This window comes from Canis lupus, chromosome X (genome assembly GCF_048164855.1).
Source record: "Canis lupus baileyi chromosome X, mCanLup2.hap1, whole genome shotgun sequence".
In the NCBI taxonomy this organism is placed as follows: Eukaryota; Metazoa; Chordata; class Mammalia; order Carnivora; family Canidae; genus Canis; species Canis lupus.
The window spans coordinates 38,480,946-38,498,925 of NC_132876.1; the positions used below are offsets into that span (position 1 = coordinate 38,480,946).

The 17,980-nt window shown below is 40.3% G+C and overlaps 2 protein-coding genes across 4 annotated transcripts in view; one reads left to right on the forward strand and one right to left on the reverse strand.

Moving 5' to 3' along the window:
* Positions 1 to 7,888, forward strand: part of LHFPL1 (LHFPL tetraspan subfamily member 1) — a 54,369-nt gene extending 46,481 nt beyond the window's left edge. For 2 of the 3 annotated variants that reach the window (XM_072817754.1, XM_072817752.1), the window contains 2 exons: positions 4,092 to 4,260; positions 6,928 to 7,888. In XM_072817754.1, coding sequence (XP_072673855.1) covers positions 4,092 to 4,260; positions 6,928 to 7,090 — 332 coding nt within the window. In that variant the 3' untranslated portion in view covers positions 7,091 to 7,888. The remainder of the gene's footprint in view (positions 1 to 4,091; positions 4,261 to 6,927) is intronic. The other variant, XM_072817755.1, reaches the window with a different exon arrangement.
* RTL4 (retrotransposon Gag like 4) overlaps positions 1 to 17,980 on the reverse strand; it is a 494,612-nt gene that overhangs the window by 7,461 nt on the left and 469,171 nt on the right. The window lies entirely within an intron of this gene.

Consider the following 17,980-nt stretch of genomic DNA (forward strand, 5'->3'; position numbering starts at 1 on the left):
CATACATTGACACACCATAGTCACCCAAAGACCATAACTTTATGGTTCACTCTTGGTGTTGTACATTCTATACATTTGCACAAATATATATTGACATGTATCCACCATTATACTATCATACGGAGTATTTGCACTCCCCTATCAACTATCCATGCCCTGCCTTTTCATCTTTCCCCAGACCTACCAACTCATGGCAACCATTGATCCTTTTACCATCTCCATAGTTTTTTCCTTTTTCAGATGTTATATAGTTTGAATCCTACAGTATGTAGCTTTTTCAGTTTGGCTTTTCACTTAATAATATATATTTAAGTTTCCTCCACGTTTTTGATGGCTTGATAGCTCACTTCTTTTTTTTATTTTAAAGATTTTATTTTTTTATTCATGAGAGACACACACAGAGAGGCAGAGACATTGGCAGAGGGAGAAGCAGGCTCCCTGTGGGGAGCCCAGTGTGGGACTCAATCCTAGGACCCTGGGATCAAGCCCTGAGCAGAAGGCAGATGCTCAACCGCTGAGCTGCCTAGGCATCTCGATAGCTCACTTCTTTTTAGTGTTCAATAATATTCCATTGTCGGGATCCCTGGGTGGCGCAGCGGTTTGGCGCCTGCCTTTGGCCCAGGGCGTGATCCTGGAGACCCGGGATCGAATCCCACGTTGGGCTCCCGGCATGGAGCCTGCTTCTCCCTCTGCCTGTGTCTCTGCCTCTCTCTCTCTCTCTCTCTCTCTGTGACTATCATAAATAAATAAAAATGTATTTAAAAAAAATAATATTCCATTGTCTGGATGTACCAGTGTAAATTTATCCATTCACCTATTGAAGGATATCCTGGTTGCCTCTGAGTTTTGGCAATTATGAATAAAATTGCTATAAACATTCTAGTGCAGGTTTTTGTGTGGACATAAGTTTTCAACTGCTTTGGATATATACTAAAGAACATGATTTCTAGATCATATGGTATAAGTATCTTTAGTTTTATAAGAATTTGTCAAACTGTCTTCCAAAGTGGGTTTATTCTCCTATGCCTTTTCCCTCTTTCTCCAAGCAGGACTCCTTTCTTTAGATTAGTTCTCCAGCTTGTTGGGTTTTAAGCTGGCACTCTGAGCATGGCCTCTGCAAAGAGAGCCTCTCTGTTAGACTCTTTCCTACTCTGATTCCCAATTCTGATACCCATGCCAATACTAGACCCCACCAAAAGCATCAGCCAGTGGCTAACTCCTCCCAGTAGTTCATAATGATCGATTTACAGTTGGCCAGATACCATGTCCCTAAGGACATAGGACTGGGGCTCTATGGAGAGGGGGGTCACTTTAAGTAGCAGCCAGTGACAATTTGTTCTCTAAACAGCAGAGATGTAATAATATAACTTAATGCTGAATCAAAGAAAATAAAGTCAAACTCCAAACCAATTTGATTTGCAACTTGGAATAAAAGCAATGTGTCTTGATTTAAATGTCAGGCCCACTGCTGAGTGATGATTTAATAACTTTTATGAGGGATCTTGTCACAGCAAATTCAACACTGGAATAGAATGACTCACAGATAGAGTGTTAGAAATTATACAGAAGAGCAAAAAAGGAACAAGCTTCTCTCAGGGATCCTCTAGAAACTTTGCATAAAGCTAATTTGCAGTTAGGACCTCTTTTCTCTCCCTATCCTACCACCCAATCTTTCTCTTCACAGATACCTATGTATGTATGTAGAGACAATCCCCAGCTGTGGTGTCAGCTCACTGTATTATTTTCTGAGGACATGAAGAACAATTCTAGCATGGAGGCTTAGAATTGGTAGAGTCAATCTGAAAGGTGAGGCAGCAGTGAGCCTGGCTATTTCTGAAAGGGACCTCAAGAACTCATCTAGTCTTTATTGCTCTGTCTTCAGGCAGGCACTTAACTACTTTCTCCAATTTTAAGAGTGAGAGAGCTGAAATCCTATGGGGTTAAGAGATTTCTTCAGACTCCTGTCTCCTGATTCCCAGGGAATCAGTGCTTCCTCCTGAATACCTTGTGAGATCTCTCTCCTTAACCTTCCCCAGCTTCCCTGGGCTAGCATACTAGAATTCTCAAAGCTAACCATGCTCCAGTTCCAGTCAGCTTCCCAGGTCAGTAGGAAACCATGCACAGCTGTTTTTAAGGAAGAAGATTCCATTCTGCTAGCCTAATTTTCAGTCATCAAGATTCATTTTGGAGGTAATTCAAAGTGTAAATATTTGATGTTTACCTAGATGAGGGTTGCTTGACCTCAAAAATACTGACATTTTTTGCCAGATCATTTTTTGTTGTGGGAAGCTATTTTATGTATTGTTGGATGTGTACCAGCATCCCTGTCCTCTGGTTCAGTGGTCTCTTCCTAGAGTATACAACTGCCTCCAATCCCTTTTATACAGAGATTGTAGGTTAATCTTCCCAAACTATACTTCTAACTCAGTTATTCTTAATGGAAAGCAATTCACTCCACCCCTGCTTCCAGGAATACTTGACAATGTCTGCTGATATTTTTGGTTTCCATAACTCAGAGGGGAGGGATAAGGGGCAGGCATCTAGTAGGTAGAGGCCAGGGTGCTACAATACACAACACAACCCTCCCCACCCCACCACACCTCACCTCACCTCACTCCAATACAACAAAGGTTTTTTGGGGGGCCAAAATATCTATAGTGCCAAGGTTGAGAAACCGTGTTTTATCATGTCATCCTCTGATCAGAAAATTTCCATGATTCCCCATTGCTCATGAGAAAGATGCCAGATTTCATGGCTCCTCCTGGTCTAGAGTCAGCTTATTATTTGCCAACTACAGCTCTTTTTCTGAAGCAACTCTGAATGGAGTACTGTTTCTGAAACATGTGGTCAACTTTCTCACTTATATAACTTTGCTCACACCAACCACTCCCACTGCCTAGAATGCCCACTTCCCACTGCTAAAGTCAAGTTGAAATGCTATCTTCCCTGCAAAACCATTATCTGAGCCTGAATTCTCCCAGACACAAATAATTCTTCTTTTCTTAGATGTTCCTATAGTATTTCCATCATATGTCTCTTAAAGCATTTATCATGTTCATAGCAAAATGGAAATTTTAGGTTGGAAGGGGCTTTTAAAAATCTGTCTGGCAGAATTTGCTTCACTTAAAGCAAAGGAAATTGAGACACAGAAAGCTGAAGTGATTAGTTGAAGGCATACTTTCCCATAAATCTTAGACCACAGTAACTTGTATCCTTGGCTCCACTCTCCTGGCATGGTTAAAATAGATGACCATGGACTTTCAGTGTTGGCATTCACATCTGAACTCTGACACTTGTAAGTTGACAGAGTAACTTGTCTCTCTGAGACTCTGTCTTCTCATCTGTTAATGATAATAATTGTGGCTGTCATGAGAATCAAATAGGATGGTGTATCCAAAGTGTCTGGCACATAATATGTTCTTAACAAATGTTCGTTAGATGAATAATCAATGATGCTTCAGAGAGTAGGATTTAGGAATTGGTGATGGTCCATGGACTTCACTAAAGAGTGATTGGAGGTGAAGGGTGATAGTTCATTGTCACTGCTCCTTATTTTGCACCCTTCCATAGAAAACACAAATTCCTTTATAGGCTATTGGACCAATGTCCAAACTTTCTGTGAAGTAGGTGAATATTGACAGCAGCTCTCAACTTGAATATATAGTTCTTGAAAGGTTTGCTTTTCCCCCCTCCTTTTGCAATGCTACTGATATAACCTCTCTATTTCCTCAGGCAGATAACAGGTAGGGTTGTTGGGAGAAGGTTGGATAGAAGATCTACTTACTCTATTTCTCCTGGGCAACCTACATGGAGCAGCTTAGAGTTAAGGTGCTGTTCAGTGGCCTAACAGGAGTCTCTGTGAAAGGCAAGTCTGAGTGCATTTGTTGTGGCAAGGGGAGCACTTTGGTGCTGGCTCCTGTGATACCTGGCTCTGACCTGACTGTAATAAGGTTAATCAAGTCCTGTTAGCTAGCTCTTCACTCTGGAGCTGCCCACTCTGTCAGGTTTCTTCCTGCCTAGGGCTTTGGGGGAATCGCATGCTATGCATTTATTCCTTTCATTTACAGAAACAACTCTTTTCCTGATCCCAGGGTGCATGTATATAATAAAAATATCCCTGCTACTCTCATGGAGGGATGACCTGACAAGCAACTCAAGAAAGAATGAGACTTCTGATGCCTTGTCTAGACTACATTGGGAGCATGCCAGAGAAGAGGAAGTTGGGTCCACCCCAGAGCTGGCTCCTGTCTACTCTACCATGTAAGCACAGGAGATTTTGGTTAGAGGGATTATGAGAGAAGCTCAGGTGAACCTATTACAAATTAATTTAGATTCCTCCTCTTTAGGGCTTACAGGTCAAGGGTCCTGGAAGAGAAAAATGGCTTTCGGGGGATGAGGAAACCAGTAGACGGCAGAGTACCAGATTGATAGTAGAGACTTTGGTCTGGATCCCTGCTTCTACCTCCCTGCTTCTGAGAGAGTTCCCAGGCCTGTCAACTAAGCCTTACATTCCTGTCTGTGAAATGGGCACAATAAAACCTGCAGCCTTCCCTAAGGATGGCTGAAGTTGAAGGTTTGCCCATCTAGAATTTTCACCTTGTGAAACTCAAAGCATTGTGTAAAACCTCCTACTTTTAGTGAGTATGTGTGTATTCTAAGGGGAGGTGTGACAAGGTAGGGGGAGGGTACAAATTTATTGGCTGCTTCCTCAATATGATATTCATCAGTGGACTCTTCTCAGAGTCCCAGCTTTATTGTTCATATTGAGGCCACTTTGTAGATAGTTGGATTATTTTTTCTAAGAAGGGTTCTCTGTCTAAGGATTGCATTGTTTCCATATCTACTATAGTCTGGCTCTCACTAGTATTTTTTGTACAGGGCCATCGGACTTCAAGAAGTTATATGACTGCCACCATCTATTGGTAGAGTACTATCTCTGCTAAGGAACTAAAATTGTCACATTGGCCATGGCAAGGGATAAGGGATTCACTCATTCATTCAAGTATAGAAGGAAGTATACACAATGCTAATGAAGACCTCTGATGAAGGAATTTGACTTAGGGAAGTCAGGGAAGGCTTTGCTAAGGATTTATGATTGGGCTAAGCTTTGACGAATGACTGAACATTGACTAGGCAGAGAGTGGTGGGAAGTATTTGTTTTTATGTGCACATGCAGTAAGCATTGTAGGCAATGGAATATGCATAGGCCTTATGGTAGTAAGGACTGTAGCACATTCCAGGAACAAATAGAATAGTACTATAGCTGGTTTTATAAGTTTAATAAAAAATTTAAGCCATAGGTTTGGATGTTGAGGATTAAAAATTCAAGTGTATCCATCTTTGGAGTATTGTTAGGCTAAAATATATATAATGATCACCCACTGTTAACAGAGCATGGGAGGCATTATCAAGAAAGATACAAATACATCTGCACTGTTGAGCCAACAATCTGGAAGAGGGTAAAAGGCAGATGAAAAATATATGATATGTAAATTTTCCTCTTAATTTGTCAAACAGTACACCCACGTAAGGGATGCATGAACAAACTCTTGGAGGGTTACCTGGTTGAGGTGACTTGAGCCCACTGGCGTCAATGTGGGAAAGCTTCCTGAAAGTACTGGATAGTGTTCTGAGAAAGATATGAATTGGTGAATAAGAGGAAAGAAGCTGTTTCTGGCAGGAAAGAGAGTATGAATAATAATTTGGTGGTGGTAGGAACACTATTTCTGAGATAAGAAATTGAGGATAAATTAGGCTGGCCTGAACGGAGGAACAAAGGAGTCTAACTTGGGGCCATCTTATACTCTTTATATGACATGCCAACTAGTCAATTAAAGGAAGGAAAATTAAGGTTCCTGAACACCATGTGAACAGAAACAATTGGTTATTAGGAAGTAAATTGTCAACATCAGTCTTGACATCTCCAACTGACTGTAGTCAGGAGTAGCTTTCTGCAAGACTGTGAAGTAGGTGGTCACTGCCTACCTCTTTTCTTGGGGCCCCTCTGCAATTTTCCATTACTGGCATCTACTCCAATTTCTGGAGTCTTGTTTGCTTAAGCACTTGATTTTAACAATTCATTGTTACTCTGTTCCCTTATAAATTAATGGCTCTCCTTCTTTCTTTGGGCATTGACATTTTTGGATGGAATATTCTCTGAGAAAACACAAATATTTCAAAGGACAGAATCTACCTATGATAGAAAGGCAGGTGGTGGAGTGGATATTTTTGAGCAGGTGACCTTTCCTATTACCCTTCAAAATGAAACTACCACCTTACAAGCTCTGCCTTGATTCCAATGCGTATTTTTTCCCTGGAGATGCTGAAAGGGGTAGGTTAAGATAAAGGCATGTAACAAGGGGCAAGGGATTTTTATTTTTGTGCCTGTCAAATCTCCTGATGATGCAGAAAAAAAATGGTTCTTTGGAAATAGACCCTGTACTGCATTACATCTGTGTGGTGAAAAATATAGAGCTTTAGAGTAGAGATTTGCCAGGGTTTATATCCTGACTCTACTGCTGTGTGATCTTTCACAATTGCCTTAACCTGTGCCTCAGGTTACCTCATCCTACATAAAACAGAGATAATAAAGAGTGCCTATTTCATATAGTTACTGTAATGATCAATGGGATGTATGTCTAAGGAGTTTTGCATAGTTCTTGACACTTGATCAAGTTGTTCTTATCATCAACTTCATTAGCAGTACCACCACCACTACCACCCACACCACCCTCAGGTTCCTACTGCAACAAAATAACATTTTATAACTTCTTACTAAAGCAAATACCAGCCATTAGCAAAAAAGGAAAAGAAGAAACAAGAAGCCCAGTTGCACTCAGTTTCATAGTTTCACATTAATCCTAACACCCCAAGGAGAATGTCTGAGAAGACAACCCAATCCTCATGTCTCTGTCCCTATTTCTACAGGTACCTGTCGGCTTGGCTGGGCCTATTACTGTGCTGGAGGTGGAGCAGCTGCAGCCATGTTGATCTGTACCTGGCTTTCTTGCTTTGCTGGAAGAAACCCCAAGCCTGTCATGTTGGCAGAGAGTATCATGAGGAACACCAATTCTTATGCCATGGAGCTTGACCACTGCCTCAAACCTTGAGTTTTGGCAGAAGATTGGAGAGGGTGGGAAAGAGAAAGGAAGAGAGCCTTGAAAAGAGGCCAGTAATGTGGCCTCCTGTTTGCATGCTTTTTAACTCACCATTCATTTCCACCTTCCCATAAGCCAGTAGGTCAGTGGCTATTTACAAAATTCATCAAGAACAATGATTCTCTTAAATGTTTACCTAGCTGGTGAGTACCCACTAGCCCTCAAGTCCCAGAGTGCTCCTTTATGCAAAATAAGGAGAAGATCCTCACCTGAAAGGTAACTTCACAATCAGGCAGATCTTCAGAGTTCTACAGCTCCTGTCTATCACTTAAAGGCTGTGTAGGAACACATGTGCAGGGAAGGACCAGGAGATGAACAGGGCTGGTTCCTACACTCCATGTATATGGCCCTCCCCCTGGTATTTATTGCCATATCCAAACGTCTATGGAATGCTACTGTTCAAATTTTTGCAACCTTCTCAGGACTATACCTTAACTCTTCCTATTTTCTCTTGCTTCTTTTCCTTTCCAGTTGTGGGGAAGCCTATGGAGCAGGTGACTCACAATGGGGAAAACACTAATCAAGGATAGTTGCATAGAATCTAAAACCCCTTCCTCATTATGCTTTAGAATATTCATAAGAGTTCATTTTGTGTTCTGACTGGGTGACTGGCATCAAAATAGTGGCAAGTATTCCCTAATCCCTTATAGATACAGAAATGGCGTTCATCCAGTGTTCTGAGCAGAGACTAGCATTTGCTGTACACTCAATAAACATGAATTCACAATGATGATGACAAAGATGTTTCTGCTGGCACCTTATTAAAATTTCTATTAGAGTTCATTTTTATTGACTAGGAAATTCACAGTAGCCTTTTGTCCCTATAGTCATTCCTTGCATGATATAAGTTTCTCTTTCTGTTTCTAAGATTGCTCATCAAATGCCTTTCCCTCCATCATACTAGGAGTGAATTAGACATGAAAGAGCACAGCTCTGATTTCAACTAGGGCTGATATATTTTTAGGGCTGGCCTCCATCCCATCGGTGCTCAAAGCTGACAGACAATGTAGAAGAACTTGGTGTCTCCCAGGGACAGAATTTGTCTCCCCCTCCCCTATTAATTCAGGCCAGCTCTATTGTTCTTTAACAATTGCTTTAGGGATTAGGGAGAGCCTGTGACTCAAAAGGCCAGCTCATCTGTTTCTATTCTTAATCACTCCAAAGTGGTTTAGGTGCAGCCCTACCTGGAAGGGGAGAACTAGCAAAAATTGGCCTTATTAGTTACATGCCATTTCAAGGGTCAGGGTCCTGATATTGACCTTATGTAGGTAAGTGAATTCAAGTATATACTTCATTCATGAGCTCATTCATTCATCTAGTCACTCATTCAGAACATATCTCTTGAGTATCCTACTGTATGCCATACTTTGTGCTAAGTGCTATGGATAAAAGGAAGAAACAGTTTCTCACCCTAAAAGAGATAGTGGTGGGCATCGACAGACATGTAGATAAATGATTGCCTGTGTGTTGCATGGAGTCTAAGTGCTAGTAAGTGAAGTAGAGGGGGCTAAGGGATCATGTAGAGAGGCTATTAAATCAACTTGAGGCGAGGGGGTTCATGAGAAAACTTCATAGGAAGGATGATGCCTAAGATAAGTCTGAGAGCTGAGTAGGGACAGTTAGTCAGCAAAAGCAAGAGGGTACTAGACAAAGGAGCAGGAAAACCAGGAGCATGGAGACATGAAAGAATATGGAACCATTATGAAAGCAATGAATAAGGTTATACAAAGTGAGTTGGCCAAAAATGAAGCTGAAAAGGGAGATACTGCTCAGATTCCACGAGGCTTTCTACCCCAGGACAGGGAGTTTGGATTTTATCCTAAAGGAGCACCATTGGAAGGGAAGTGACATGAACATATTTATGTTTTCTCAAAGATCAGTTTGACAAAAGTAAAGAGAATGAAAGAGAATAGGGAGAAACTAGAGATGTTTTGGTAATCCAGGTGTAAAAGGAACCAGTCCTGATTAAGGTGGTAACTGTGGGGCTTGAGCAAATGGATGAATGTGAAAAAAGATATTTAGGAATTAGGACCCACAGCACTTAGTCTAATGGATACATGTAGGTGAGGGCAAGTGAAAGTTTGCAGATGACCACTTTGGGATATGGTGGTTCCTATCACCCAGGGGGGAATACTAGAGGAATAACTGATGATTGAATTGGTGTCAAGAATTATCTTCCTCATGGAACTGGATTAAGTATTTAAGGTAAGGGAGTTGCACATGCCTCATTGGAAAGGAAGCAGTGTAATTTGGTTTGCAATTATAAGAAAGATGACTAAGAAGATGACTAAGAACAGGTAAAACAAAATGGAATCAGCTCAACCTCATTTTTATTAGGTAGATAAAATAATGCAACTTGAACTTAGGAAACTCCATGATATGGAGAATATGTCAAGCATTTGAGAAAAGGCAGACCACTCTCCTTAGAAAAGACAGATCAGGTGATCTCTCTTCTCAAGATAGGGAACCTTCTGGAATTCTGTGGGATGGAATTTGTGGAAGTGGTATATATCTTTAAGCCAGGGTCTTGGCAGAAAATAGATGGCATACTCAGTAAGGTCTACTTAGCCAAGATGAGCTTAATGCAGGGGGGACCATTTATTTTATTTTATTTTTTAAAAAGATTTTATTTATTTATTCATGAGAGACACAGAGAGAGAGGCAGGCATAGACATAGGCAGAGGGAGAAGCAGGCTCCATACAGGGAGCCAGATGTGGGACTCGATCCCAGGACCATGGGATCACGCCCTGAGCTGAAGGCAGATGCTCAACCGCTGAGCCACCCAGCCATCCTGATGGGGGGCCATTTATGGTGGAATATGTAGGATTAAAGGACCTGCTGGTGCTAGTGAGACATAGAGATACTATGAACAGTGAGGAGCTGTTATTACCCCTAGGACTTAAAGGACAAGGGGAAGAAACTGTTGGAACCCAGCAAGAGCTATTCTGGTGCAAGAGGGGAGCTGCCTGATAAGAGCTGCGACTTGAGGTAGCATAATGTGGACTCTGCTTAAATGCAACATAGCTGGTGGGACGAGGGGAGAGGGGCATAAAATCTCACTCTCTTGACACTCTGATCTCCTGCCAGTGCCCACCATTAGTGAGACCTAGCCAGATGCCAGCTAGCAAAGAACCCTGTTGCTACAATCTGTTGAGGTCAACTTTGGTACAGAACATGGCAAATAATAAGAGCACAGAATGGACTTTGGGGGTGGGAGGAGCAAATGGAAAATAACAGCTCAGTGAGTGTACTTGGCCCTTGACACTATCATTCCCTTATACATTGCTCTTCAGGAACCCTGTGCTTTTTAGAGTTCAGGAAGCCTACATGGTCCAGACACTCGAACACACTGGGAAGTAGTTACACCCTAAAGAGGAGACTGAGCAGGAAGGAATTAATTCCAAAGAACCATTTTAAATGACTGTCACCTTGTATAAAGTACTAGCTAGTTGGAATGCTTCCTCTCCTTTTCTAGGGGAAGGGGATAGTATTTAAAAGGGATTTTTTTTTCCTTTGAGGAAACCAGACCTTTAGTGGCTTATAGTGAAAGAGGGATTCAACCCCTTGTTCAATTTGAATTTAAATTCCTTTCTGCCTGTGTCTGTTTTCTTTGCTGACAAGCCTTATTTTTGCATATGTCTGACTAGCCTGTTTTTGCCCCCTGTGGCCTGGAGTAGACTCTTGAAAGCTAAGCCTACCTCCTCTGGCTACTGTTGAACAGAGAGGAAGGAGAGATCATGGGTCAGGTGGAGGTCCAAATGAATCAAATGAGGACCTTAGAGACTGTGATTTGTCCCATGCCTTGCTGGCTGCCATGCTTCCCACCTGTGTACACAGATGGAGTGATGTACCACAGGTTCTTTACTGGAAACACTTATATCTTTTGGCAGGAGGTGGTGACAGGTAGGATGCTATTCATCTGGACAAGCTCACAATCCACTGATTATTTCACAAGAGCCCATTCAGCAGCGGGACATTCTTTTAGGAAAGAATGCCATAGTGGCAGTAATTGCTCAATTAACATACTTTGATGTCTGTATGGTTATAGTTTCTACATCTTGGTATACTGCAAGTGTTTAGTCACTCAGGTATGTCTTAGTCAATGTCTTCTCCCTAAAGTCCCTCATTATCCCTGCTCCCAGGGGAGTAGCTCCCTCCATTCACTTGTAGCGACTGGGGATTCCAGGCACTGGGATCCTACTTTGCCAAGATGGAAAGGAAACAAAGGAAACAAAGATGGAAAGGCTCTGACCTCTGGAAAAGGGGTTTTGGCTTCTGTAAGAATTGGTGGCAATATAAGTTTTTTGTTGGATGAGAGGAAACCCTGGGTAGATGAGGGGATAAGGAAGCTGCGGAGAAGCACAGGCTTTATAAACCGTCAAACACAGTGCACTAAGAGGGATGGCCTGGCCCCTTCAAAATGTGATAAAGACTTTCTTCAGTCTGGCTTTCACTTTTGGTAGAAGTACTAATGTGGAGAAACTGCAGGATGGTATTTGGTCCCAAGGCAGCCTGTTGGTGGGGGAAAAAGAAAAAGAAGTTTCAAGAAAATAGGGAATGCATTTTGTAAAAGACGGAAGGCATTGCACCTGGTGGTTTAAGGGGAAAGGTGTGCTGTTTCTAGAACACACAATCAATCTCTTACCAGGCCCAGTAAAGCTTTCTCAGCAGACAGGAAGCATGGCCCTTTCAAGGAGTCATCTCCACTCCATGTCCTTGGTTTAAAAGCATTTCCTGAGCTTCAGATATTTATTACTGGCCTCTCTTTCAGATGTAGAGATAAGTATTTTCATTTTCAATTTTCATTTTGTCTACTTATGAGTTTAGGCTCTCCCAGTGTTGATCTCTTCTCTGAATGCATCAAACCCCCACTGAGTTCTCAAAGCTAACAGCAAAATAAACAGTTGCTATGTGTGCACACAAACGATTTAGATTTTCATTATACAGAGCTGCTGATATGTTAAGAGGTAGCAGTAGGGGGAGACAAAATGCTTGGTTTTGACTGCAGCACTGTATCCTGTTCCTTCCGCCCTCTCTAGAAAGGAGGCCCCAAAGAACAGTACTTGGGAAAGGGGGGCATTGAGGCCAGCTGGCATCCATGAGGACAGCCCACAATGTTGTCTCTTTTTCATGTAGTGCGTCTACTTCCTGGAGAGATGGTGGCAACTACAGAAAGGAAACAAAGCTGCTAGAAAGGTCAAGGGGAATAAAAGAGGGGTAAAGAGGTAAATATTGGAATCATTCCAGAGATATGTTGCCTCTTCCCACTGTGACCTATTAGAATCTCATTTGGGGAATTTTGGGCTTCTTTCCATGATATCTCTTTGTATCTTCTGAGCTAAAATACTGACCCCTAGGTAACATGGTAGAGTGAAGACTGTCAAGGCTTTGGAGTTCAGGCAGATGGGGTTTGACTCTCAGCCTAAACATTTCCAAGCTGTGTCTCCCTGCGAAAGTTACTTAACTTCTCTTTGTTTACTAAGCTTTCTTTTTTTTTTTTTTTTTTTTTTTTTTTTTTTTTTTTGTTTTGTTTACTAAGCTTTCTAAGACAGCATCTCCTATTCGCTGTTGGCCTTCACATTCCCCAGGAGCTATGGTAGGCATTTACCATTCAGCAGCTCCATACCTTTCACTTCAAACTGATTATTCTAACAGTGATTTGGAATTCTGGTTCACATTAGAGTCCTCTGAGAAGCTTTGATAAAAGTTTGATGCCTAGGTCCCACCCCAGTTTAACTGAGTCAGAATCTCTGGGGGCCACTAGACCGTCCCATCCCATTTTCATTATTGATATCATCTCCTGGCCTCCTACTCATCTTTCATTCATTGAGTACTTCAGCACGTGGCCTACTTCTTGTCAGCCATCCTTTTGGAAATTTCAACATTCATGTGAACTTCTGTGTCAACTTCTTGGCCTCCAAGTTCTTTGGCTTCCTTACCTCCAATTATATTTTCTTCCAACTAATCTCTGGTGCTCACACTCTTGAAATTAGCAAGAAACACACCATCACCTAAATCTTGATTCTAAGCCTCCCATTCCTGACCAACACCTCTTAACTTTTCAGTTCATGTTCTTAATATCTCCTTTCTATCAACTCTTTGATCCCATCCTACTTACTCAATCTAGGGTCCATAGTTCATCAATGTAATCATCTCTTGAATAAATGTTCCACTCTTTTGCTCTTGTCATATATTTGTCCCACAAAGCCTTAATACATTTAAATTTAATAATATACACGGTCTGTGCTTGTACCAATTTCCCAACCATTGAGAGAGGAAAACAATAACTGTTCTTGCACCTTTTCTCTGTTGACACCCACTCCCTCGATGAGTTCATCTACTCTCATGGCTTTAAATATCCCTACTTTTGCTACTCAAAATGTGAGCTATAGTTCAAAAACATAGGATTGCATTAGAAATTTAGGATCTTGGGCTCCACCCCAGACCCACTGAATCATAATCTGCATTTTAGCTAGATTCCCAGGTGCATTAAAGTTTGAAAAGCAATGATCTATACCAGTGATTCTTGGCTCTGATTGCAAACTGAAATTAGGTGGAGAGTTAAAACTCTGCTATTGCCAAGGCCAACTTTCAGAGAATCTTATTTAAGTGGTCCAAGATGGGGCCTGTACATGTATAGATTTTGTAAGTCACTATGTGATTTTAATGTGCAACCATGATTAAAAACACTGACTTAAATATTGATAGCTCCCAAATTAGTATCTTCTGGGTCAAACTTCTCCCATGAATTCCAAGCTCATAAGTCCAACTACATACTCCACATATCTACTTTTATGTCTAATAGGCTTTACAAATCATACATATCCACAACCAAGAGCCAAACCTTCCTCCCTAAACCTGCTTTCTATAATTATCCCAATCTTAGTAAGTAAATGGCACCATACTTATTTGGTTATTCCCCTACCTCTTTTGATGGCCCTTCTCATTCTTTTCTGGCTCTTCTGCCTCCTCTCAAGATGCAGAATCTCCCCAGCTGATCTTATATATATGATGATGATTTAAACATGATTAGGTTGCTCAAGTCTAACCTATGCAAAGAAAATTACTAGTTTCCTTTTTCCCCTCTCTAACCATTACTCCTGCCAAAAATTTGAAAGTTAATCTCTGATTCCTTTTCTTCCCTTGGTCCCTACTTCCAATACATGTGCAGGTTCTATCAATTGTATGTACAAAATACATTCCTTATCTGTTTATTTCTCTTATCTTTACTGGTACCATCCTAAGACATTACTGAAAGTATTAGCAACTTGGCACTAAAAAGGGGATATCCTAACCTGATAACAGATATCAAGCCTTCAACAAATATCATACTAAATGGTGAATTCTAGAAATATTCTTATTTAAGGAAAAAGTCATTGAAAAATATTTCAGTCCACAACAACAACCAAAAATATAAGGTACTTAAGACTAAAACGAAAGATGTAGAGGAAGTTACAAAACATTGCTAAAGGGCATGGGAAAAGACTAAAAGGAGAGATAAATGCATTTCATGAATTAAAAAAACTTGATACTTCAATGTGTCACTTCTCTCTAAATGAATCCGTAAATTCCATGCGGTTCCAATAAATATTCCATCTGTTATTTTTTTTCTTAGTGTAACTTTACTTGCTGATTTTCACATTTGGATTCATATATCAAGACTTCATGCAAAGCTATAATGATTGATAAGGGTAAAATTGACACAGGGATCAACAAATAGACTGATGCAACAGAATATAGGATTGCTATAGACTGAATTGTGTCCCTCCAAATTCATATGTTGAAGCTCTGACAGTGTGATAGTATTTGGAGATGGACCTTTGGGAGGTAATTAGGTTTTGATGAGGTCATGAGGATAGGACTCTTATAAGTGCCCTTACAAGGAAAGATACCAGAGAGTTTGCTCTCCCTTTCTCTCTCTCCATCATGTGAGAGCACATCATGTTCCCTGAGACTACCCCTCAGTATCATCTTCAGAGTGAAAATTCACGGAGAAAAGCTTCCCCAGCTGGTATACAAACCAGGGGAGCAAGAGAAGCAAGCTTGTTGTTGTAGACTTGATACACAGCAAAACTGAAAGGTACAGTGTTGTTCATGTATAAATATAACATGACACACACATTATATAAATACATATGCATATATATCTATATGCATATACATATCACCAAGTTTTATATATATGTAATATGTGTATATGTGTAATAAAAACAGGAATAATAAGCACTAAATTTAAGAGAGTGGTTATTTCTCAGGATAAGAATAAGGAAGTCTTATTTTCTTATATTCTGCTTCATTTTCCCTCATAGCATGTGTTTGTTTATTGTTTTCCTCTCCCTCCCACTAAAATGTAAATTCCATAAAAGCAACCAACTTTTCTTACTTGTTGACTGCTGTGATCCAAGCATCCAGTACATTGCCTAGTACACAACAGGAACTCAATAAACACTTGTTGAATAAAATAGAGTGGTTTACACATCCATAAGCAGGGATAATACTGTTGGCCAGGGTTATACTGAGGGTTAAAGTAGCATAGGTCTGTGAACATGCATAGTGTTGAGCTTATCATCTAGGTACTCAGTTACATCAGTCTCCTTTTTTGTTCTATTCTGGATTTACAGTTTCTCTGTCAAACTATCTCAATAATGTATGGACCACTCAAGGTTTGGTTTCACTTCTTCTTAGCTGTACAATCTTAAGTTTTTAACCACTCCATGTCTTAGTTTCCTGATCTATAGACTAGGGACAGTAATACCCACCTCATAGGTTGGTTGAGAGTATTAAATGATATAAAGACATTAAGCACTTAGCACAGGACATGACACATAATAAATGTTCAATAAATATTTACTGTTTTACTACTACTACTACTACTACTACTACTACTACTACCACCACCACCACCACCACCTCTACTACAAAATAGGCAGTTGTTTGTGTGGTATAAGTTCAAGAATATTTGGAAGGTTGTGGTGTTTTTTTGTTTGTTTGTTTGTTTTTTTACTAAAATAATATCTTCTACACCAGCCAGACACTTATATATTAAATTTCACCATTATTCTTTTGGTTTATGTCTGGTCCATTCCAGTTGCCTCTTATAAACTTCATTGGAAATATATTGTCAACAGTTTTGCATCATTAGTTTTGTGTAATATCTTGTTTTCCTCCATTCCTGGGAAGATGGGGAACATGAGGGCCTGAGTACAAGCTTGGGAAGAGAAGTGAAGGGACACATTCCAAAAGCAACCTTGGCTTACTTGCCTTCCTTTTTAAGGATGGTCCTGTTCAAAATTGTTTCTAGTCATCATTCTCTTTTTCAGCAGGAAGCAATTCTCTAGCATCTGTTACTTACAATGTGGGTGAGAGATGGGAAACCTGTGAGACATCTTCTTCTGTTAGGGTTTCCAAGTGTTCCATGTCTGGAGACTATTGCTAGCTGTTTTATGTCCCAACATCTTTTTAAATGTTGTAGATCTACCATGAGAAACCAACCCAAACTCACTACATAGGTGCTATCAGGCTGACTTCTTCCTGGGCTTGTGAATATTATCCTTAGTTCTTCTGATTATAAGGCTACATTATTTTGCTCATATCTTATTTCATGGACATGTGCTAGGACTCTTTGAAGTGAATTCTGGAATAATTATAATTGGTGAGTCAGTCGGAGAAGGACAAACATTATATGTTCTCATTCATTTGGGGAATATAAATAATAGTGAAAGGGAATAGAAGGGAAGGGAGAAGAAATGGGTAGGAAATATCAGAAAGGGAAACATAACATAAAGACTCCTAACTCTGGGAAACGAACTAGGGGTGGTGGAAGGGGAGGAGGGTGGGGGGTGGGGGTGAATGGGTGATGGGCACTGAGGGGCGCACTTGACAGGATGAACACTGGGTGTTATTCTGTATGTTGGGAAATTGAACACCAATAAAAAATAAATTTATTATAAAAAAAAGAACACCGGAGAAAGGGAAAAAAATTATAATTGGTGTACAAATATGTGTAAAGGTTTGTGCAAATACCTATACTTGGTTGACCTCTTTTAAAAAACAATCTTATTAAAGTATAAACATTACAAGATTCACCTATTTTAAGTATACAATTCATCTATCCTTAGTACATTTATAGAGTTCTGCAACCATCACCACAATCCAGTTTTAGAACATGTATGGTTGACTTTTGAATGTATTCCTTGTACCATAACTTATTTTTCATTTTTTAAAAGATTTTATTTATTTATTCATGAGAGACATAGAGAGAGTGACAGAGACATAGGCAGAGAGAGAAGCCCTGCAGGGAGCCCAATACTGGACTTGATCCCAGGACCTTGGATACTACACTTGATCTTAGTCAAAAGGCTGAGAAGCAATGATCCCAGGACCACAGGATCATGACCTGAGCCAAAGGCAGATGCTTTAACACTGAGCCACCCAGGTGCCCTTCACTTAGTATTCTTGATGGGAATCCTAGAGAACACCTAAACTTTATCTATATAGCTGTATGGAATAGGTACCTTCCAACAAAGTGGTACAAAACAAGTTTCCGTAGAATTAATATAATTCTGAATGACCATAAGCTTTTATACTACTCATACAAGTAAAGTGTATTTAGTAACATGTGTGGGAAAAATATGGAAATCATGCAGAAGACTGATTTGGATATTCTTTTGAGGCCAGGATTGCATAGGACTAGTAACCACTAATTGCTACAAAAGACAAATAAAAATTCCAGTATCTCAACACAGCAAAATTTATTTCACCAGGTCTAATTCAAGTTGGTGGGGATTTTCCTCCAAGCAGTGACTCAGGAATTCATGTTCCA